This window comes from Danio rerio, chromosome 23 (genome assembly GCF_049306965.1).
Source record: "Danio rerio strain Tuebingen ecotype United States chromosome 23, GRCz12tu, whole genome shotgun sequence".
Taxonomy (NCBI): Eukaryota; Metazoa; Chordata; class Actinopteri; order Cypriniformes; family Danionidae; genus Danio; species Danio rerio.
Window position 1 is genome coordinate 28,511,017 of NC_133198.1, and position 25,296 is coordinate 28,536,312.

Consider the following 25,296-nt stretch of genomic DNA (forward strand, 5'->3'; position numbering starts at 1 on the left):
TTAGTCATAACTGCAGCTCCTGTCCGACTCAGCAGAAAGATGCTGCATCATGAAGGAGCACAAATCTCAGGAAACAAGAAGAAGTATGTGTTAAGAAGTGCTTCAGGTTGTTTGTATCTGTGTATGAGTGTGAAATAAAGTCCCATTATCAGGCTACTATCAGAGGAAAAGTTCGACAGATACATTCACTGTGCTTTGCAATCTCCATGGTACTAACTTAAGCCTGTCAGACTTTTTTTCTTCTACATTGACAAAATGTCTATCTTTTTACATTTAACAGACACATTTTTTGTAAAAATACACAGTGAGAAAATAAGTATTGAACACATATGCAAAGAAAACAAGATTAATTTATTTGGAAATTAAGTGATGTGTAATAAAATTAAATGACGCAGAGAAAAGGTATTGAACACATGAAGAAAGGGAGGGGCAGAAAGGCAGTGAAAGCCCAGACAGCAGCTGAAATCTCTCAATAGTATCTGGATGCAGCCTTTATGATGCAGGATGAGATTGCATCGATCAGCGATTCAATGTCAGACCCAGTGCACTCAATGACGTGAGTGATGTCACGGTGACGGGTTGGGTTAGGTAAGTGCATTAGGTACGTGCATTAAAAAGCATTTGATTCAACTCAGATTGCACTGCACCAGGAATGCATCCAGACCCCTCTCAAATCTCTCAGTAGTTATCCAGCCCTCTGCTCTTCATCATTGTGAATGAATATTAGCCGCTTCAACAAAACATCTACATTCCTAGGATGATGAAGATGAAACCACAGTAAACATTTTAGCAAGAACATGACCCAAAAGCCAAGGAAACTCTGAATAGGCTTAAGAGAAAGAAAATCAATCTATAGAACGGCCCAGCCAATCACCTGACTTGAATCCAATATAAAATACAAATTAAAGATCAGATTTGATAGACGAGACTCACAGAACCATCAAGATTTTTACACATTCTCACACCAGAGCAATGCACAGGACTTATGACAGTTGTCTTTAAGCTTCCTTCACTAAAAAAAACCTTTTATATAAAGTATCAAATACACCTCAGTAGTTCAGTAATTTCTAATTGTGTCAATGTTATTACACATAACTCGTTTTATGTTTGTCTTGTTTGGGTTTTTACCAAGATGTGGGTCAATTTATGTCAATAGCTTATTTAGAAATATTATTCCCCGGAAAAAAACACGATGTGTTTAATACTTGTCAAAACAAGGGTTATTAACTTGCTCATTAAGATTTATTTGATTTCTCTCAAACACTATTTTATTATTAAGGTTAAAATATAAGTGAATAAATCAACACTTACATGTCATGTTGAAGAAAATCAAACCACAAAAACATTTACTGAAATCTTGTCACGTTGAACTTTGTGATTTTCTTTCTGTTTCATATTTTTTCATTTGTTTTCCTTAAAAGTGACTTTTTTTTTTTTAAATTGTGCGCTCAGCAAGATTTTTAAATGCATTTCAATTGATATCCCCTCTGCTTCCAGTAACTATGTGAATACTCATTTTGTGCACTGCCATTACAATTTTAAATCCTTTTAATGTATTTTGAAATTTCATTTATTCAGTAATTTTATTTTATTCAACAGTCATTTCTTTAGTCTTCAATTCAGTGTCATATAATAATTTTAAAATCTAAAAGTTCAATAAACATTTAATAATAAACAAAAATAAATAAATAAATAATAAACCAAAAAAAAGTCATGCTGCTTAATTTTTTTTTTATTTTAAACTGAAGTATTTGGAAACCCAATGAAATGTATTTAATCTCACTTGCCATTTTAATGCATCCCTGTTAAATAAAATAATCTTAATGACAGCAAACATTTCAATAGATAAACCAAATTAAAAGTAAATACACGTGAATAGTCTGACACGACAAGCTTTATATAAAAACATTAACAAGCCCAGCTTACAAAACACAAGCAAAACCAATTAATCTAAATCACTCAATTCATTCTTACGTCAAACGTTGCACCGAACTGAATGCAACACTTATGTAACAAACTGTTGTACACATGATTTACACAGAAACTAGTTCTGCTTGTGTTTTACGAATACGGCTCAGTGGGTTTTTATGCATGTCTGTGCAAATGCATGCGTCTGTGTGTGTGTTTGTGTGAGAAACTCTGACTCACTGTCACAAGACAATTACTCACTCTGTGTTTCTTTCCCATTTCTAGCATCACAGCAATTAAAAAGACAGCTAGTGGGAGGAAAAGAAGCAAAAACTATACCAAGACAATACGATGAAAAGTGTAAAGCTACAGTATATTGTTAAAACCTGACACTGCAGTACTGCACCTTTCCCCACACAGGGAGGCTGGACTTGGCTGCACAGATATCCCCATTTCTGGGAAAAGAGTTTGAAATGGTAATTCACCGAAAATACTGAGTTTCTCTTTCTCATCTCCAACAATAAGACTCTTTCTGCGCGGGCTGTGCAGAGCTCCAGCTGTGCGGTGCCTCCCATGATGCTTAGTGTTGCAACAGCTGCCACCGTACTTCCTGTTACTGACTGGAGTTTTTTTTTTTTTTGCAAGCATCCACTAATGATCCTTAGACATAAGCAGTTCTCACACTTTTCTACAAAGTCCAGTAAAAGGCAGCCCTACCGGGAAATACGAAGCTACCTCCAGGCCACATGAAACCCTCCTCCCTCTCGCACTGCAAAACAAACACCCACAGTACCTGTTGCGCAAAACTGTACAAGACATGCTATTCCACAGGACACTTCATTCTGCTAAATCAAACTCATCTTCCTGTAACCCCTTGTTTCTTCAGAATGAAAGCATTAAATCATTTACAAATATACAGTTGAAGTCAATAATACGAGCCCTCCTGTGAATTTTTGTTCCTTTCCAAATATTTCCCAAATGATGTTTAACTGAGCAAGACATTTTTCACACTTTTTAATATAATATTTTTTTTTCTGGAAAAAGTCTTATTTGTTTTATTCAGTTCAGTTTTTTATAGCAGTTTCTAAATAAAAAAAAAAACATTTTAAGGTCAATATTATTAGTCCTCTGTGGTGGAAAATTTTATTTTTATTATTACTAAAACCTTAATTTCTATAAAACTTTTCTCTTTCTTACTAGAAACACCATATATTAAGAAACATATGTCTTTCTAAGAAAAGATGATACAAAAACATAGCTTTTAAACAGACTACCTGACAAAAGTGTTGTCGCCTAATCTAGTTTTAGGAACAAATTTGCTATCAAAGCCTCTAGATTTTACCTAAATAAAATAGGATCATGCCTTCATTTTCAATTATTTGATCAGGACAGTAAGGTCTGACTTTGCTTAGACAAAAGTCTTGTCACTTAATAGAAATAAGGATCAGTATAAAATTTAAAGACGTGGTGCAGTGGAAAAAGAATTGATATTGTGTATGAGCTTAAAGGACTGCATCCATACATATCTGCAATGACTGCAAAGAAAGCATTCTTGCAGGACTCCCAGAGTTCATCAACATGCTTTGGATTGATCTTTAACGCCTCCTTCTTTATCTTACCCCAGACATGCTCAATAATGTTCATGTATGGTGACTGGGCTGGCCAATCATGGAGCACCTTGACCTTCTTTGCCTTCAGGAACTTTGATGTGGAGGCTGAAGTATGAAAAGGAGCGCTATACTGCTGAAAAATTTGCCCTCTACTGTGGTTTGTAATGCAATAGGCAGCACAAATGTCTTGATACCTCAGGCTGATGATGTTGCCATCCACTCTGAAAATCTCTCAAACATCCCGTATTGAATGTAACCCTAAACCATTAATTTTTCTTCACCAAACTTGACTGATTTCCGTGAGATTCTCAGGTCCATGCGGATTCCATAGGTCTTCTGCAGTATTTGTGATTATTGTGATGTAACAGATGATTCATCTAAGAAATCTACCTTCTGCCACTTTTCTAAATGATCAACTAGAAGTCAAGTTATTATGTGTTACTCTTACAACTGGGATCGATGACGAGACTTTTGTCAGGTAGTGTATGCGATCAATAAGTGTAAATCCTGGCTCTAAAATCTAATGGTAGGTGTCATCTGTGACAAAGTGGGGATTGATGAAAGGGAAATAGATACAACCTGGTGTCTAGCTAGCCTGTGTGTCGCACTCTGCAGCTACAGGTGTTCATGCATGACGGTCAAACCAACAGTATTATTTGCAAAGAATAAAATCAATATATATTTGATTTTAGTAAAAGCGAAAGGTACCAAACGTGGTTATAAACTGAGATTGGTTGTGAAATTAAAGCTAAAGGGATTTTGAAAGAAGAAATGTAAGGAAAAACAGATTAGGGGAAGTAAAGATTGCTTCGATTGCTTGCTAAGCGGGTGCCGATACAGGCATGTGACTGAATATATAAAAGTGTAACTATGGAAGTTAATACAATGTTCCAAAGCTACTAGTAAAGTAAAGCTTAACTATATCAGTAACAGAAACACAAGATATATAAGAAGGCTGAGCAGAACAAAGCGTTGAGTGTCTTTGAGGCCTGGGAGCTGCTGCAGGGACTCTTGTGAACGAACAAGAGTTACAGAAGCTCTCAGATGTATAGAATATAAAATGCTGATGCTTCAAATAACAATATATAATATATAAAAAATATATCAGTCAAAATGATAAAAGTGCATAAAACAGGGTCTTAGAAATAATGCACATCACAACACCACAAATAGCCACGTGCAAAGTAAAATAACTGTAAAGTCACTTAATACTTTCCCTGTTAGTGAATTGGGTATGTGTATATTGTGTGTGCATAATCATCTTGCTACCATGTAAAAAGCTATTATGAAATATTGTTACTGAACATCGGTTCTCGGAAACTGTCAAAAACTATGTTAAAAAAACATTGGTTCTGTCTATCACTATTAGACACATAAACAGATGGTCAAAAACAAAATCTAAATGTTAAAAATATTGATACTGTGTATTGGTTAGTGGGGACATACATAGAAACAAAAAGAAACTGTTACAATATACATGGTTGATGAGGATTTACAGAACTCCAGTTTTATTGCATAAATATAATGAAAATATTCCAGATACTTGCTTGAGATGCAGGGGCCATAAAGGAACGTTGTATCACTGTATATGAGAATGTAAAGAAATACAGAACTTTTGGAAAGGCGTGAAAGAAATTGTAAAAAATATTCTTGAGGTTAATATACCAATGTCTCCTTTAATTTTTTTTATTTCACTTATATCCCAAGGAGATTAAGTTAAAAAAGACGAAGCATATATTTATGAAAAAATACTAAGAAGCCTTTTATTTTGTTTGTTGGTTTATATTAAATCTGACACATGGAAATGTGCATGCACATGTTAAAATATAATAAAAAGGAATTGGGGGGAAATGTAAAAAAAATGGAACTATTAAATTGACTTAACTTAATTTACTATTCATTTTATATCAGATTGAGAAGAAGTTTACTCACTTTAAGTAGTCAACTAATGATTTTAAAAGCAATGATTTTACTCATCACTTTTTACTGTGTAAGAAGAACTTTATTAAAGAATCAAGCTGCCATCTTAAAATTAGCTTAACTGTTAGCCATTTACCTATTCATCTTATATGTTATTTAAGTATAGGTTTCATTGTTTCATGTTTCAAGTTAAATATTAAGTAATAATGACAATATTTTATTTTGTGTGTAAATGTCAAATAATTTTTTTATTGTGGCATGTGTTAGCATCTGTTATACTATACACTAGAAAATTACTGATAATCAATGTCTCAATTTGTAACATGAATATTGTACATTTTTGACAACTCACATAAATACATTTTTGTTATTAAGATCATTAAAATAACCTACAAAATCAGAATAACAGTACTTGCATAAAATCTGAAATATTTAGAGCATGTTCAGTTCAGAGCTGTGGTTATTTGTCCAAAAATTGTATTCAAATCTTAAAGAAATATCAGTTCTGTGTATATGTTATTAGGCACATCAAAAACACCACTGGTTCTATATATCTGTTACCTAGTGGGACATAAACATGCAAGTAATCTGTATTGTTAAAAACAACAACATCTACATATGAATACTACTCAAACTCTACTGTAACTATTATATAAAGTTACATTTTATTTGTGTGGCTTGTTTAAACTACTTATTTAAAATAAGCTGAAATGACACAGTTATTGAGCTATTGTTGGAACAACTTAATTATTTTATGTTCAATCCAATTAAATTTGTTAAACCTGTAGTTAGCTTAATTGATTATATTATCGACAATATGAATGAATTGTGTGGAACTACTAGGCATGGGGTGATAACCGGTTTAAAGGTTTACCATGGTCAGGAAAATTCAAGGTAATAAAACCGCAAAAATATTAGGATATACCCTTCCGAAGATATATGTAAAGGTGTTTTAAAGAAATCTGTTTTTGAAACTATTGAAGACAGCAGAAGTCAATTATTTATTTTAATAATTTAGGCTTACTGCTCCAAAATATTATAAATGTTTCCTAAAATGAAATATTAGTGTTGTTTTTTTACTAAGACATTTCAAAATAACTTATTTTAGAGCAGTAACTGTGATACTGGGAAACATATCTTGGATATTTTTATCCAAGGTAATCATACCGTCAGAAAATTGTACCGGCCCATGTCTGTGGAACCCTGCATTTTTTACAGTGTGTGAGGCAAACCCAAGGGGATTGACTGTTGCAAAAATAATACACCAGCAACATTTGTTTCATCAACAAAAACACAAGCAACGACTGAAACAAAAACAAACAAAATCAACAGCTGATTTGCAGATTAGCACTTGACTAAACAATTTACGCTAATATGCTGCCAGGCACCAGGCTCATTTAGCGACACTATTAACATCCAATTTAAACTCCCATCAATCATATTGTTTATTATCAAAACACCACACAAGAGTTTAGCTTTTGCCGCAACAGTTAAAGCACATGTAGGCCATTTCTCAAGTGCAGCAAGGCTTCATGAAAGTAAAAAAAAAAAAAAAACACACCAGAGATACAGTTGAAGTCAAAATTATAAACCCTCCTCCTTTTTTTTCTTTTTCAAATATTTCCAAAAAGATGTTAAACTGAACAAGGAAGTTTTTACAGTAATTCCTAAAATATTTTTTTCTTCTGTTTTATTTCGGCTACAATAAAAGCAGTTAAAAAATTAAACATTAAGGTCAATATTAATAGTCTCCTTAAGCATTATTTTGTTTCGATTGTCTCAATTTGATTGTCTACAGAAAGAACCACTATTATTGAATGACTTGCCTAATTACCCTAACTTGCCTAATTAACATAGTGAAACCTTTAAATAGGACTTTAATTAAGTCCTGGATTATGTATATTGAATATGTAAGAACACAGATGTGCTTTGTCTACTAAAGAAAGAAAATTGATTGATTTATGTTTAATTTTAATGTTGGAAAAATGTTATTCGCCTCTTTATTAAACTTTGGTTGAGAAACCTTATAACATGTTTGGCTCTTGAAAAGCTCACATATTCAATAATAAAAAAACTCCTCTGAATTGTGTGAACTTTGTGAAAAATGAGCTATTGAAGCTTTGGAAGTCTGAAGCTGTGGAATGTGAATTGGTGCCTAATTAGATTTCTTTTTTTATATTAATTAATACATTTATTATTTTATCAGGATTATTGTTAATTTTTATTTTACCCTAAACATGTCTGTGTAGGTTTTGGGTATTGGGGTTTGAATTATTGTAAAGACATGTTATACAAAATTAAGCTGAATACTAGTATCTTGAAAAATATATTAAATATCTTAAAATATATTATTAGAAATGAGTTATTAAAACTATTATGTTTAGAAATGTGTAAAAAAAAATCTAATTTCCATTAACAGAAATTGGGGAAAAATAGGCAGGGGGGGCTAATAATTCTGACTTCAACTAAATGTATGTGAGGACACATCAGTCACACTTCATGACTGAATGAACACACCAGCAGACTCGAGCACTCGGATACATCTGGACTAGATGTAGACCATTATTAAAACTGCAGGACAGCTCTTACACAACCAGCGGCAAGGACGCCTTGAACCAATGAAGCATCATGACACCCTTAAGCATGACTAAGAGAGAAGCAATATGCACCATTTAGGTTCATAAGTCACAGCAGGGACATCCACTCGCCCAACACCCCTCCAAACACAATGAAGATGAGTGTCCTGCTCGGCTTTCAGGCTTTTTACGGGGGAGAGCGGTCACGGGGCACATCTGGAGAGCTCATCTGCCCAGCATGCAACAGTTATAAATCACTCCCTCTGTGTTTAACTGGGCCGTTCAAGTGAATGCAGTACAGCCATTGCAGCATCACATAAACCTTGTGCATCACAGTACTGCCTGCTACATATTCAGTCATTAAAAAGACCCACCCATTTCCTCATATTAACAGATTGACAAATAATAATAAAATGATAATGAAATATCGGTGTTATCAGGCTAGGCATGGGACGATAACCATTTAAGGTATACCGCGGTTTGAAAAAGTCAAGGATTTACTTTTTTTTTTTTTTAAGGACAACAGTATCTCCAGCAGAACAAAATATCCAAAGATGCAGTTTTAGATCGTAAAGAAAACTGTGATTTTGAAACAAGTTAAGACAGCAGATGTCAATTAATCTTTTGAATTATTAATGAATCTTTTGAACATGTTTACTGCTCCAAATTATAAATCTTTCAAAAAAATTTAATAAATTGTTTTCAAAGGGGAAAAAAAATTTGTTTTGAAAAATTGAAAAAGAATATATTTTAAAGCACTGAGCACGATATTGTGATATCATGAACCCGTGATATTTTTATCCAAGGTTATCATATCATCAGAATCTTATACCGGCCCTTGCCTATATCGGGCACAAACATTAGAATTATTGGACCTCCTGTATATTTTTTTCAACACATTTCTAAACATAATAGTTTTAATAACTTCTTTCTTATGACTGATTTCTTTGCTATGATGACATTAAATAATATTTAACAAGATATTTTTAAGAAACTTCTATACAGCTTAAAGTGCCATTTAAAGGCTTAAGGTTAATTATGCAAGTCATTGTATATCAGTGGTTCGTTCTGTAGACAATACAAAAAACTATTGCTTAAGGGGGCTAAAAATACTGACTTTAAAATGGTTTTAAAAATATCAAATACTGTTTTTATTCTCGTCAAAATAAAAGAAACTAAACTTACTGTTTCAGTAGAAACAACATTATCGGAAACACTGTATAAAATTCTTTGCTCTGTTAAATTTTGTCTTCAACTGTAAATAGACTGTAAAAAACTAAAAGTGTAGTGGAATAAGGAAAAGTGTAATAAATGAAACCCCGCATTTTACAAAAATAATCTCATGACAACCTGTTTCTTTTTGATTTAGTGGCTAAATCGTGAGAATTTGTATGATCTCATTTGCACAATTTAGAACGATTTGCGTATTCCAATGATAATTGGGTTTAGGGGCAGGGTTGAGCATTATGCCTCCTTTTTAAAACCGTACATTTGTTAACAACTGAACTCGTATGAATTAGCCTCTAAACAGACCAACATAAAGAATAGTAACATTTTCTCATGAGATCAGGATTTTTCCAACAGATTCTGCAGTTGTTATAATTCCTCTGGGGTCAGCAAACACATTGGAATCTCTTGCTTCACACAGGAGAAATAGATCCACATAAAGCTTAAAATCTCCTCCTTTAAACGAGCCATCTACACTTAAAGAACAAATGTTCTCTGGTTTTGAAATTTGTGTGAAACAAACGCAAGGTCCGTTCCGTCAAACACCTATCACGTGACAGCAACTGCACGAATGCCCACAAAATAGTAAACAAACAGGTCGCTGACTATTTGGGAGGAGATTTACCATAAAGACCAAGTTGGGAATTACTTCAGATGATCAGCATGACCATGATGTTGTATAAAATGTAAACAATAAAGGATCATAAAGGGGCTTGTTTTAAAACCTTGTTCCCTTCGAGTGTGCATCAGCTTGGGTAACCTGTAAAATGTGGATTTTATTTAATTAAATTAAATTCAATTTAAGTTTATTTATATAGCACTTATCACAATAAATATTGTTTCAAAGCAGCTTTATAAAATGTGCACATTACTGCATTACAATCAAAATCAGAAAAGTTAAGGTTTTTACATAACTTAAAAATGACTAATTACTGTTTAGGAATGAAACTAAAGAGACAATTGACGTTTAATTTTACTGATGATTCCAAATATAAAATTTAGTTGTAGCTTGGCAAGCAGTTCTGGAGAATTTATGTTTTCCCATTCAAACTGAATGCCTGTTTGATGCGAAGAGTGAAACAACTTGCCTTAAAGATCCCATGAAATTAAGGTAGAGTTTTTTAGATGTTAGTATCATTCATTCATTCATTTTCTTTTCGGCTAAGCCCCTTTATTAATCTGGGGTCGCCACAGAGGAATGAACTACCAACTTATGTTAGTATCAATATTGTTTGTTTTTAAGAGATCTATTATCTAGTGTGCACTAAATCTGTGTTTAGAAGATATAGAACTAATATAAACATGTAACGCTTGTAGTTTGTCACATCCATCTAAACGGATCTAAGGTTTTTTTCCAGGTCACCTCATACTTCAGTTTCTCATTACCCAATCAAATGCTCTCTAATATCTGACAAGCTCCGCCCCCTTCATGATGCTTCACATTTGAAGCGCTTGAGATCAACCACTTTCACTGGCAGAGCGGTGATAATGCAAAACACTATTGGCTGATTTTTCTAAAGGGGAGGAACTACACTATGTCCCACCCTCTTTTTGTGTTTAGGTTGAAATTGCCTCAAACGTAAAAAAAAAAATGCACATTTCGAAGCACTTTAAAGACATTTAAAGGGATGTTGACAATAAATAGTGTTCATAAGTGAAGGGCTGCTTTGTTTACAAAAGTAACCCTGAAAACACTACATGAACACTGCTCATCTACTGGCAGAAAATGAATTTGCCTCACTTCTACAGGTTTGTTCAAAGATGTTTTATGTAGTTCACCAATAGTTTTACACAAAACTAAAGTCAGACTATTTTCTTTCTGCTAATTTCGAAGTTATATAATTCAATTTAGATTAAAAATCTCATTCATATATATATATATATATATATATATATATATATATATATATATATATATATATATATATATATATATATATATATATATTATATCACTCTCCCTCTCTTTGATCTCAAATAAATAAAGCTTCCGCCTCACAGGACTATCTGGCAAATATGTGCTCATTAAAAAGAACTGTCCTTCCATTTCTCCTGCAAAACAGCCACACAGAGTCATTAGGTGTGTGGCTGTAATAACAGTCGTCCTGTGCACTGAATAGCGGAAGCTGCTGATTTATAGGTCCAGTTAGAATCAGATCAGAACTTTGATAACATATAATTATCTCAGGCCTGGTGGTGCAGGGCCTCTGGACGTAGCGTAATTGAATGAGGATGCTCTGATTTATGGCCTCTTTGAGGAAGTTTTGTGGCTGGTTTTGTGAAAGGCTCTGGAAGCTACATAATTGGTGGTGTAGGTGCTCAGCGAAGCTACAGTGAAGCAGAGGACAGGAGTCTGAGGACGTGTCAAAAGGAGGACAATGACAAAGCATTCCAAGAGTTTATGTTTTTTTTAATAAGGTCATGCTGGACTCAGTTTTGAACATTTTTATTTTTATTTTGAGCTGCTACCTTCTGTGAATGGATCTGTGTGATCAGTGAGTTTGTGAATGAATCATGCAAATCAGCTTTGTAAAACAAATTTTACCAACTGATTTAGCAAAATTTGCAGACTTAAGACAAAATGTAATTACTAAATGAACAGTATGGAACCATGAATGACTAAATGTAAAACTCAAACATGATTATTATTAATATTATTGATTATTAATCATTTATTATTATAAAGTATTACTATTATTGTTGTTGTTATTAGAAGTAGTAGTAGTATATTAAGAGGTATTTTAGTACAATTTGGTATCTTAAGTGCTAAGTGATGAATATCAAGCACTTTTATAAAAAAAAACTTTGCATAAATTTTTTAATTCTTTTAAATGTATTAATAATTTTAAATTTTCAAGATGCTGAATATTACTATTTTCTATTATTATTATAATTACTGCAGCCGTGTAAATAAATTCCAAATAAGTTATAGAACATAAATGAAAATACTAACATAAAATCATATTTATGTATTTTATACAGTATTTTCTTGTACACTAAAAGCGTCATTAGCAAGAAACAACATTCCAAGTGCACTGTGTGATTTTAAATGTAAAATCTTTAAACATTATAGATTTTACATACAATTTATTTTCTTCTGTTTAGAACATTTATATAAATGTCAGGTTGCTATAAAATGACAATAATTATATCTGTTATGACGAAGTCCTTGAATTTGGATAAATGACTTAACCAACTTATGAGCAACACATTCAGACACGTTTCTGAAAAGGATCAGCAGTTTCATAAAAATAGCATAAAATAAAATCCCTGATGATCCAAAAAACTAAGCAAACATCTAATAACTCTTAACAAATTGGTGAAGAAACTGGAAACCACTACTAACATTTATAAAAACGCCTGCTGAAAACTTAATGTCCAAAATAAAAAGGGAATTAACCAGATTCGAACTTATCTAATTTATTTTTCATAATATTTTTTAAGGATTATAATAATAAAAAAATTAATAAAACAAAAAATAAAATAGAACAGAATACAATAAAAATAAAATAGAATATAAAATAAAACCAAATAGAATAAAACATAAAATAGAACAGAATGAAATAAAACAATCATAATAAAAAGGAACAGAATAGAATAAAAATGAAACAGAACAGAATACAATAAAAAATAAAATAAAATAAAAAATAAAATAGAACAAAATAGAATAAAAAATAAAATTAAATACAGAACAGATTAGACTAAAAAGAATAGAATAAAATATAAATAAAATAGATTAAAATAAAAAATAATTATATATATATATATATATATATATATATATATATATATATATATATATATAATTAATTAAATTAAATAATGAAACTTAATTAAATTAACAACAACAACAACAATATTTATTTTTATTATTATTATTATTATTATTTATTATTATTATTATTATAAAATTCCCACATTCAACAATGACATAGTGTTCATTGTTAAAAAATATATTCCTTTAAATCCTGCATAAGCACCCATCTGGCTGCTAGTGGAAAAGTGAATCCGTGTTGGACATTCTTGTGTGCTCTGCTTAACAGCTGAAGCCTGAGCTGAATGAGTCCAGGCTGCTGACCCCATCTCATCTCCAAATCACACCACTGTCCGGAAATTTCACAACCATACCAGGAGTGGATGTGTAGGCGAGATCTCTGAGTCACAGACATCCAGCTGGGGACCTGCACCTCAACCACTGTCCTGCAGAGATTCAAAGTCACAAACGCTGAGGGGGATTCAGACTGCTGATTTCCTCTCGACTGACTCGATCACTCTGAAATAAGAGGGTCCAGACTTCCTGTAAAACTTCTCTCAGACAATAAGCTCTATTCAAAAACCCTGTGCGCTGCCTTACTGTCAGATATGAGAGCTTTGATCTACTTTAAATATGTTAAGAATCAGACAAATGCATAACAATGAATCATTATTATTGTTGGATAAAATATATTAGGCATATATAAATTGACTTTGGTGTCCACAGTAAAATATGAAGTATAATATAATATAATATAATATAATATAATATAATATAATATAATATAATATAATATAATATAATATAATATAATAATTTAATTTAATTCAATAATAGTATTATTAATTATTAATTTATTATTTATTATTAACATTTCTTTCAATGTGTGTAATAAGCACATATTTATATAAGGTAATATAACAATTATTGATAATTAAAAATGAATAAGCGATATTCTAAATTATAACATTATTATTACACAGTTATAATATCAACAATTATTGTTATTAAATTATTGTAATGTCAATAAATATATGAAAAGTAAATAAAACTATTTTAACAATAAAGAAACTTTGACAAACTATTAAAATCAGTAAAAAAAAAATTTAATAAAAACAGTAATGTAAAATTCTTAAAAGTAAATTTACAAAAACTAATTAACTATTAATTACCACTATTACTACATATACTACTAATAACAACCCTAACAAAAATAATTATAACAACAACAACAACAACAACAATTATTATTATTATTATTATTTTTATGGCATCTAAAAAATTGTGAAAAGAGCTCTGCATGTGAACTTAAATGCCAAAGTTTAACGTTGAGAAATTTGTAACGGTGTTAGCTGCATCCGTCCTGAGGAGTAAACGGTGTGATTATTCCTAGCAACAATAAACTACTGTGCACTAACTCGCCGTCCCACCCTGATCGCCATTCATGCAAAAACTGCTTCCTTGACTCACACATGACCGTTTTACATCTCAGACCTCAGTCTCTGCATGCGTTCTTTCTTTATTTCTGGTGAACACACAACCACATTTGGCAACGTCTTTATCAGAGGAGCTAATATTTAGTCTGAGCGGCTTTCAGCAGGTATTGATCACTACAAACGTCCAGCACTTATCAACAACATGCACACATTAGTGCAGTATTTAGTATCCAGTGAATAATTGTTAAAAGGTTACGCCATTGATGAAATGACGGTTTGTACAAATGAAGAACATGAAATCTTTCTGAGTACATGTCCAGCATGGAGTCATAATTAGGGTTGGGCACCGAAATTTATGTAACCGGTATGGACCAGACCGAATCATCATATGAATTTTGGTGCATAATTTTGGTCCCACTAGTCCTGTGACAAGGATGTAAGAAACATCAAGGGGTGCATCAAAGGCACACATAGATATGTGTTGTGTCACACCATCTATAATCATTTAATTTTAAACAACTTTAAGAGATATTTTTCTTTCCATTCGGCTTACGGTATCAAATTCCATTAAAACTACACTCTTTCACCAGTCCTTACTTCATATTCTCATCCAATACCTCCGTTTGTAACGGGCCATCAACAATATGTTCCTGAATGAAAGTGAAAGTGCCAAACTGCAGTTAAAGTTGACAAATTAAAAGTGAAACATCCAAAATTACATGAAACTTCAGAGGAACATGGATAGCCTGGTGACACAATGATGTTAATCAATCTATGTGCTTAAACATGTAAAACGGAATCATGAAAGGAACATTTAAAAAGCAACTTATGTAAACACCTTAGTCATAGTATTGTCTTATTCACATTAAGGCAAATATTCGGATTACTGATGTCCATGTAAACAAAGTTACAAGCCCCAACCACTGATCTATATAGAGAGATCAGTGGCCCCAACCCTAGAAAAAATGTGTTCCCTGATTTCCATGACAGCCTTTCCACAGGTTAGTAGTAAGCTAATGTAATGTTAAATGCATAGTGCAAATCTTAAATTTATGCTAACAAGCAAATGATCAAAAGGAATAGATTAATGCAATTCAATCCAAATCCATTAAATATGAATTAAAGTACACGTTAAACTTTAATTATGTTGCTTAATAAAAATTATAAAAATAATTTTTTGTCAAATAAAATTTTCCTAGAGTCATCCACCATAATTTTGTGGCTTAAAAATATCAGTTCAGGCACTGTTTTGGCACAGGTACCGTTTAAAAAGTATCAATTTAGCACCGATATCAAAATAACCCCAAACGATACCCAACACTAGTCATGATACACTGAATCTAGAACTTTTAGACACAACATGTATGTGAAAATATCTATTATACCTCACTTTTGGGGATGAAACTGATCTGATTTCACATGTTTCAGTAACCGAGACATACTCTGTTTCATTATGCCACCAAGCTGCATGTGCATAATATCATGTTTATTTTAGTTACATTATAATTAAAGTTCTTTTTTTATGTGACAGTTTACATAGTGACTATGCTAGTACTCTTTTTAAAACATTTTTTAAATGCAACAAATAGTGGATTTCAGTAAATATAGTTAAAGTCAAAATAGCCCTCCAATTATTTTTTTTCTTCCCCAAATAGGAAATTATTTCACAGCATTTCCCATCATATCTTTTCTTCTGGAAAACATTTTATATAAAGTATTATTAGTTTGATTTTGGCTAGAATAAAATCAGTTTTTAATTGTTTTAAAACCATTTTGAGGTCAATAGTATTAGTTTTTTTTTTTCTCGATTGTCTAAAGAACAAACCACTGTTATACAATGACTTGCCTAATTACCCTAACTTGCCTAATTAACCTAGTTAAGCCTTTAAATGTCTCTTTAAGCTGAATGCTAGTGTCTTGAGAAATATCTAGAAAAATATTTTGTACTGTCATCATGGCAAATATAAAAGAAAACGTTGGTTATTAGAAATTACTTTTCAAAATCATATGTTTAGAAATGTGCTGAAAACAGAAATTGGGAAGAAACATATACAGGAGAGCTAATAGTTCTGACTTCAACTGTAATTAGCCAGAAGCCATAGAGGTTTTCTGTTTTGTTTTTTAAATGGCTAAACAAACCCATAATGGCTGTGAAAAGTGACCTGTATATAAAAAAAAAAAAATAACAGAATAATCCAATATGACGCATGCTGTACATAAAAGTTAAAAAGCAAACACGGATGTATTATTTATCTGTTATAATAATATATATAATATTTAAATGAAATCCTGTGTGTCTTTGTGCACGTCAACCTCTATTTGTGCCACAGTTCACTATGACTTGCCAAGAAAAGCACACAAGTACACCATTTTGATAAATCCACATCAGTCAAAACGCAACATGAAATTCAACGCCAGTTACTCCTTAAAAAGTATCCATGTAGTTTATTCGCAGAGTTGAATATCTGGTTGTCAGAAGAATGACAGATGACCATGAAAACTTGTTGCGGCAAGCACAAAAGATATTTACCTCAAAGAAGAAAGTACATGGATTGTATTTTGGGTTGTGCTTCTACTAATCTTTATTTCACACAACTGAGAACTGCCTTCACAAAAAAAAGAGTCTGAGTGAAATGATAACATTTTAGATTGTTTTCCACCAAACCCCGTATCATATTTCTCTGAAAACTTGGAATACACATAAACATATTTTATGGAATCATTCTGTAATACTCTTGTGTCTTTAAACAATGCCTAATGGTGGTTTCTTTTCAGAGGCATCTGCAACACTTTTTCCATATTATCTAGTTGTAAGTAGCTTACATTAGAGATGCACCAATTAGGAATGTTTAACCGATACTGATATTTAATAACTCTTTGATTTGGAGGCAGATGTTTAGGAAGATAAATATGAATAGATAATTTTAAAACTCTTTTTTGCAGGATTAAAAAACAAAAGCCATTCCTAACTAAAACCGTAACTTTGAATCTCTTAAGTTTGAATCTTTGAATTTGAGAAATTAACTTTTAACTAATAACTATTCAATTCAAATAAACTATATTGCCTGACAAAAAATAATGTATGAAGATAAAGTAAATAAAGTCAGTGTACACAAAACAAAATCAAAATACTTATAATTTATACAATAAATAAAATGTTATTTTATTCTTATACAGCATTGACTTTGTATGGATTTTTAACAAAAAGGTCAACTGGGGATACCACAGGATTTTCTGGCTACTTCATCTGTGAATGTAAGAGTGGTATTATTTTTTTAAATGAAGAGAAGCATTTGAGCTTTCTCACACACAAGTCTGTCTTTCTTGTATATCTATGTCATCTTGCTTATCATGACAAAAACTCCCACACCACTTACATCTTATATTCTCACTCAAGCAGCATTAGCTCTTGTAAAGCGCAGGTTTGCTTTGCACTATGTCACAGAGGCGCCAGTTCAACCACAGGAAATACTGTATTACATCATTTATCAGTTTGTTGAGATTGTAGAAGTAGAATGTTGTTTAAGATACACTGTAAGAAATCAATCAAGTTAACTTTTACAAATTTAAGTGGATTGAACATAACATCATCTTAAAATTAAAAGGTTCTATTTGACATTTTTGTCAAAATGAAGTTATTCACATATTCTTATTAAATGACAACTTATTTACATTGTGACTTTTTTTTATAAGTTGTTTACAATTCAGGACTTTTTCTTTACAAAAACAATAAAAATGTAGACGCATTTTTGACACAGAGATAAAATGTTAAACTTTACATTGTTAAATAAGAAACAGTTATTAATAAAATGTAATTTATTCAATGTGAAATATTTTTATTTGTGTAAATATAATCTGTGAAACAGTTTTCAGTGTTTATTAAACTCATTTGCTCATAATCTGTTTTGAACTAAAGTTTTTAAATATGATATTAAGCCTTAAGGACAAATAATTGAATGGACAAATTCAATAGCTTATATAAAAGCATCAAATTCAATAAAAATGACCATTTTAATTACATAAAATGATCAGCTGCACTAGACAAAACATTTAGCACAGCCTTGTATGTTAAATTTGGACATGAAAAAACATTAAATATTAATTAAAACATTAAATTTATGTTATAGAAAGTGAAAACTTAAATTTCAAGCATCAACATTTTTCTACAACAACATTTTTCATTTTTTGATTGTATTTCTTGATAAGTAATGCTTCAATGAATGATCTGCCAGACAGAACCTTATAATTCCAAGTGGAAAATGACTTTTCAGAATGAGAATGTTACTGTATGAAAGAGAACTGTTACACACATATTGTTTGCTTTATGGAACGCAAAAACTTTGAAGCTTACCATCTCAAAATCATACAGACTGCAGACAGAACCTTATAATTCCAAGGTGATGATAAAACAATCAATATGACCCTAAAAAACTCATTTTAAATAGGTTTTTTCAACAAGTAACTGATTTTGAGTCTATGTTTATTTTTATTATTATATTAAAAGCAAATGTGTGATGTGAAAAAGAATGAAAAGCATATGGCAATGCACACTTAAAAATAAATGTTCTTTATTGGCATTATCAACTAATCTCCTAACAATAGGGAGGTAATAGTGAGATTGGTATTTAAATTAAAGATTTTCTATAGCATCATTGTAAATAAAAATGTTTGATTCTTCCTGGCATCTTTATTTTTGAGAGTGTGGAACACCACTGGGGTGAAGAAATGCTGAATGAATTTCTGGATGAGCTATACCTATTGCCTACCATGCATAAATTTGCATGCATGCATACATGAATACGTTGTACTTGCTGACAATAAGCCACGATGCAAAATGCAGGATTGCGTTATTTAATGCCATGTCAGCATGCAATTCCAATGGAAGGAAGTTATATGGAGAAGTACAGGTCATCGCAGCCCTCTGTTCCCAATACTCATGTTCATGACGCACTTTGTGGTTGAGCTCATTTAAGCACCAGCAGACTGGGGTGTCAAAACTGTGGAAAACCGTTTTATTTATTTTTTTTTTTTTACCAGTAAACTGTCAAAGAAATATTTTCCCACATTGGAAGCTACAAAAGCTGCAGGTTGTTTAATCTTGTCTGAACACAGCTACAGTGGGAAGAAATCCAGACCGGGCGGTAAATAAGACACAGAACTAATAATGCTGAAACTCCCCACGGGGCAGGAATGTCTAGGTGATGTAACGCTTCATGTTATACGTTATGAAAGGTGTCGAAGCAATTGCTACATCGGTTTGGGCGGTAAACAGCGTATCCTTGACATCGTAAATCATAGTTATTGTGTTGTACAATCTAGAACAAACATGTCACTGTCACCGGTATGTCACTGTGAAGACCGCGTCATGAGACACTAATTATATGTTTTCCAGACAAACATTAAGGCTGATCATAGACTGAGCTGAATTAAAAGTAATAAATACGGACACAGACAAATTAAGTCTTTTCTTTGTCTCTGCTGATGGCAAACAGCACATAATCACCTAAAACTGTCATCATTCAGAGTGTGTTGACTATAGTCATGTTTAGGTGGATTAAAATGATCGATGGTGTGATTTCTCAGATAACAAGGTTGATTTGGTAAAGCGTTTAAGCTGCAAAGTGAACTACTGAGATGACAGTGTTATTATTATTATTTATAAATGTAGTCGATGAGGCTATTACAGGTTTGTTTTTGTTTTTTTTTCAGATGGTACTGTTTTATTAATTAAAAATCATTTACATTTAGATCCTCATGCTCCTGCTATTTTCAGCTTAAACTACTTTCAAATGTGCATTTCTAAGAGACAAGCAACCAAACTAAGTGCTGTTGCCAGATATTACTCTAAAATGTTACACTGGAGTTTTGGGTTGGGTGTTGTTTGGGGTTATTTCGATAGCGGTGCTAAATAAATCCTTCTAAAACGTTACAGGTGCCAAAACTGTGTCTGATACTTTTGAGCCACAAAATTATGGTGGAAAACTCTAGGAAAAATCTTTTATTTGGCAAAAAACTTTTAATCATTTTGATTGAACAATATAATTAAAGTTTAAAGTATAGGTTAATTCATATTTTGTATTTTTGAATTGACCCTTCGCTAAGCCACACCCAAAAACCACCATACACCAATCGTGGTTTAGCAACCGTTGCTACGCGCAGGAGCTCTGTCAAGTCAAAGTGTTGTGCATATGGATTGTGCAAATCTGACACCCAGTATCCTTAAAGTTTGTACGGGATGGTGGAATTTTTTCCCTTTTCAAAACCAAAAACCAAAGAGGAGAAATGCCAGCGTGGATCAAGCTGTGTGAGGGGCGCTAAAGGAGCAGAGTTGAGTTGGTTTTGTTTTGATATTCCTGACATTCCGTAATAGATGGCAATAAGTCGCACACCTCTTACCCTTAACAAATATAAACTGTGTTTCCTACAAAAATGCAAAGCAGGTTATGTTTAATAACTGTCTTTTTTATTTTTTTTCGCTAGATATTATGAGTATCTTAATGCTTTGTTTAAGCCTTCGTCATAGTAACGTTAGTCATACTAATAGCGAATAGGTCATAATGACATGAGTTATTGATCCGGAAAATACGAATCTGTGAATCTGTTGCTAACTTTACTGAACTTCGTATTTCCATCTGTTTCAAGCTACGAATAAATTAAATTACAAATCAACAAAACAAAACCGATATGGTTACAAACTAAGCACTTGCGTTCAATATACTTTACCAGCAGCTGTTTTTTTAGTAATTTATAAAGAGCACAAAAACATACTGACAGTAATAGGTAACTTACTGTACATTGTTATGGTCAATGATGCTAATATTCGGTACAAAACCATCAGTTTTCCCTTCCTGGCTGTTCTTTATATGAATGCATTATGTAAAATCATGAGTGTTTCCTCGTCGATTAGTAATGCTATTTTTCATTGCACAACAATTATTCTATTAGGCTTTTTGGCTAAAAATAGAGAAATCAAGGTTTAATTTGTTTTTATTAGATTATTTTAAAATTTCACCTTTCCTGCTGAGCATGAGCTAAGCTGTTGAATGGTCAGCGTATGAGGCGGCTAGGCTAAGCTAGGTTCAAGTTTGATTGAATTATTCTCTAATCGGTTGCCTATATACCCCTGTAATGCATACTGCAGTCCATTTTTGTCTGGCTTTCTCGAATATCTCACCTGTTCTCCAAAAATGGCATTATATCCCTGGCAATGTCTAACACCATCGCATACACATTGTAAAAGCCTTGCCAGGCATGAAAGCTTTACAGGCGGAGCAACAGTAACTAAGGAGGACAGGGCTTGGTTAAGGGTCAATTGAATAGCATTAATCTATTTCTTTTGATTATTTGCTTGTTAGCATAACTTTAAGATTTGCACTATGCACTATAGTTAGTAGTATAGCTTACTACTAACCTGTGGAAAGGCTGTCATGAAAATCAGGGAACACATTTTTTCTAGGGTTGGGGCCACTGATCTCTCTATATAGATCGGTGGTTGGGGCTTGTAACTACATTTACATGGACATCAGTAATCTGAATATTTGCCTTAATGTGAATAAGACAATAATATGAGTAAGGTGTTTACATGAGTTGCTTTTTGAATGTTTACATGGTAAAGCACATAGATCAATTAACATCATTGCGTCATCACGCTATCCGCGTTTTCTTCCGGAGATTCATGTATAATTTTTGTTGTTTCACTTTTAATTTTTCAACTGCAGTTTGACAGTTTCACTTTCCTTCCGCAGCTGATTGTTAATGCCCTGTGACAAACTGAAGTACTGAATGCAAATATGAAGTAAGGACTGGTGGAAGAAGGTAGTTTTATTGGAATTTGATGCCATACACTGAATGTAAAAAAAAAATAACTCTGCATTTCACGACGCGGGTGTCTGTGGTCCTTTAAGGTAATCAAAAATCAATGTTTACATGGTAGACTCTAAATCAGAGTATTGTCCTAATCATATTAAAATCGGAGTATTAGTGTCCATGTAAACCCAATCGATGATAGTGCCAGATGATGACGCAAGTTGTCGAAGACTGCATTCCTCTGCCTTGTTAAGTTTGATGTGATTTCCCCCTTACATGCGACTTTTGTAAAGCATCTGTTTCACATTGCTGTGTTAGAAACATTGTTTGAAAAATATAATCACTAGCCGGCTGAAGGAAAGCTTCTTCCCTCAAACTATCAGGCTGATGAACACTAAACACACCCCACACAGACTCTTCCATACCCTTCACTGCACACCATCAATATGTAAAAAAAAAAAACATACTTGAAACAATACTGCCTACAACTATGTGGACACCTATTTATTGTACATATCATTGTCAATTTTACATTGTCCTGTTTTTTTGGGAGTATGCTGTTGTATATTGCACTGTCGTTGTATTTGCACTGTCTGTATTCTGACAGTATTCTGCTGCTGATGATGTGAAAACAAAAGTGATTTGATTTGATAATCATACTTAAGAGCGATTAGCAAATTTAAGCAAATTTGATGAATGCAATCATGCTGAAGAAATTCGCACACCGGATGCGCTGTACTGCACGTGTTGCCTATGTGTGTGCATTCCCTAAAGCAAGGATGTCAAACTCAATTCCTGGAGGGCCGCATCCCTGCACAGTTTAGCTCCAACCCTAATTAAATACACCTGACCAAACTAATTGAGTCCTTCCCGCTTGTTTGAAACCTACAGGTAAGTGTGTTAGAGCACCTGACATCGCCGATGGTGTCCATATCCCTCAGAGTTGTTAAGGATTAAACATTTAGAGATGGTGTGACAACGCGTACCTATGTGTGCCTTTGATGTATCCTCTAATGCTTCTTACGTCCTTGTCACAGCACCAATGACACCGAAATTAGACACCGAAATTCAAATCTGATTCGGTCCGGTTGAATACCAGTTACAAAGGTACCAGTGCCATAATGGCACCGGTTTTGATACTTAACCCTGAGACCTTTCTTGGCCTCTTTCAAAGTTGTGAATGTAAAAAGTGAATGTAAACTGGAGTTTATAAGATCCAAAATGACAAAAAAAAGCACTGACTTTAGAAGTGGTCCATATGCTTCTATCACTACTACATTTCAGAAACAGACCACAATTTAAAGAGATAGTTCACCTAAAACTGAAAATTAATTTACTCAACCTTCACTTGCCACTAACCTGTTTTAGTTTCTGTCTTCTGTTAAACACAAAAGATGATATATTTATAACATAAAATGCTGAAAACCTCTAACCGTTGACTTCCATAGTATTTGTTTTTCCTACTTTTCCTTAAAGGAAAAAAAACTAAAAGAGGTTTGAACCCACTTGAGGGTGAATAAATAAGGAGTACATTTTCTTTTTTGGGTGAACTATCCCTTCAAATGTAACTAAACAAAATTTCACATAAAGTTCAATTTGATCCATATATTCAAGTGAAATTCAAACTTCAAAAAAAAAGTTGGACATCTCCGCCCACACTGTTCTTGGAGTTCATTCAAATTCCTTCATGAGAAAAGTAACAACATCCGATTAGTTCCAAGTAGTTCTTCTGAGTCAGAGCTCCTCAATGAATTGCTTTATCCAGGTAACAAAACTGGTTTAAATGAAATTTCCCTTATTCAGAAATGGTCTGTCTTACTAGTCTGTTCCTCACAAACGCTTAAAAAACAGCATGCAAGTCATTTACCACTTTTAGTGATCCTTTCATTGTCCTTTTAGGATGTTTGGGATTTTTTAAAAGCTTTGGTTTCCTTTTTATGTGCTTGCAAGTAAAAGGGCATCCAGTCCATTATTATAAATCTCTCCTTTCAAAAGACATCTGTTATTTTTAAAAGATTTTGCTGCAGTAAGATTTTTCTTTCATCATGTGACACTAAAGCCTGTCGTTTGCTGCTTTATATGCTCTAGTTTGTTTTTTAAAGCAAGATTTATTGTGACTGACTGTTGGTGTTGTTCATTAGTTGAAAATTGCGGCCATGGTTTTATTTTTTGTTTGACTTTCAAAAGTTTTCAGAAGTTTTTAAATGTAATCTACACCCCAAACTTTTGATTGGTGCTGTAAGCCATACACATTTGAAACGAACGACTTTACAAACTTAATCTAAATTGAAACCATTCCTCTTACAGCAAAAAAACGTGTAACAGCATTTAGAAATCAAGCTTGACTGATTTTGATTTGTTTCTTGTCAACCATGAAGGCCTGAAAAAATGAGCATTCAATGTTAAAAATGTGTTTTTCAAAAGTTTGTCAGACCCCCAGAGCACTACTGTAAGGTAACTAAAAACAACTAAATCCCATAACAAGTTTCAAAGCCTCCTAAATAAGTTCCATTGAATCATTTTTCATCCCAAATGAAGAGCTGACACTGATTTAAAACACACAGATATGAAGATGGTCTTACGGTGCAGGCTGAGGGAGATGTTAATGGTCTTCTCCTCCGTAAAGCTCTTGGCATTGGGAAACTTGGCACACTTGAGTTGCGAGGCAGTGGGAGAGTCGCCCATGTGGATCCAGCACACGGTCTCCTGGGCGTAGATGAAGTCCATTGTGGTGGTCTGTTTGTCGTTGATGGTAATAGGGTTTGCTCCACTCAGAGAGGTGGCTTGGATGTTTTGGGAGTTGGCTATAAGGAGGAACGGGAGCCGATCCACTGGGTCTTAAACATAGATAAGGATAAATAATCATTATTTTGGATTATAGGGATGGAAGTTGAAGCAGATTTTTAAATTTAATTTGACTACAATTAACAAACACTTTATCTGATTCTACTGTTGATAGTCTGAATAAAGAATCAATACAAATACATCTACTGATATTTCTGAATATGATCAGTAAGGGCGTGAGAACCCACCTCTGCATTTCAGATGAATGAAATCAG

At 32.8% G+C, this 25,296-nt stretch overlaps 1 protein-coding gene across 2 annotated transcripts in view; it reads right to left on the minus strand.

Moving 5' to 3' along the window:
- Positions 1 to 25,296, minus strand: part of lrp1ab (low density lipoprotein receptor-related protein 1Ab) — a 236,023-nt gene that overhangs the window by 115,801 nt on the left and 94,926 nt on the right. For both annotated transcript variants that reach the window (XM_005162219.5, XM_021469971.2), the window contains exon 6: positions 24,820 to 25,074. In XM_005162219.5, coding sequence (XP_005162276.1) covers positions 24,820 to 25,074 — 255 coding nt within the window. The remainder of the gene's footprint in view (positions 1 to 24,819; positions 25,075 to 25,296) is intronic.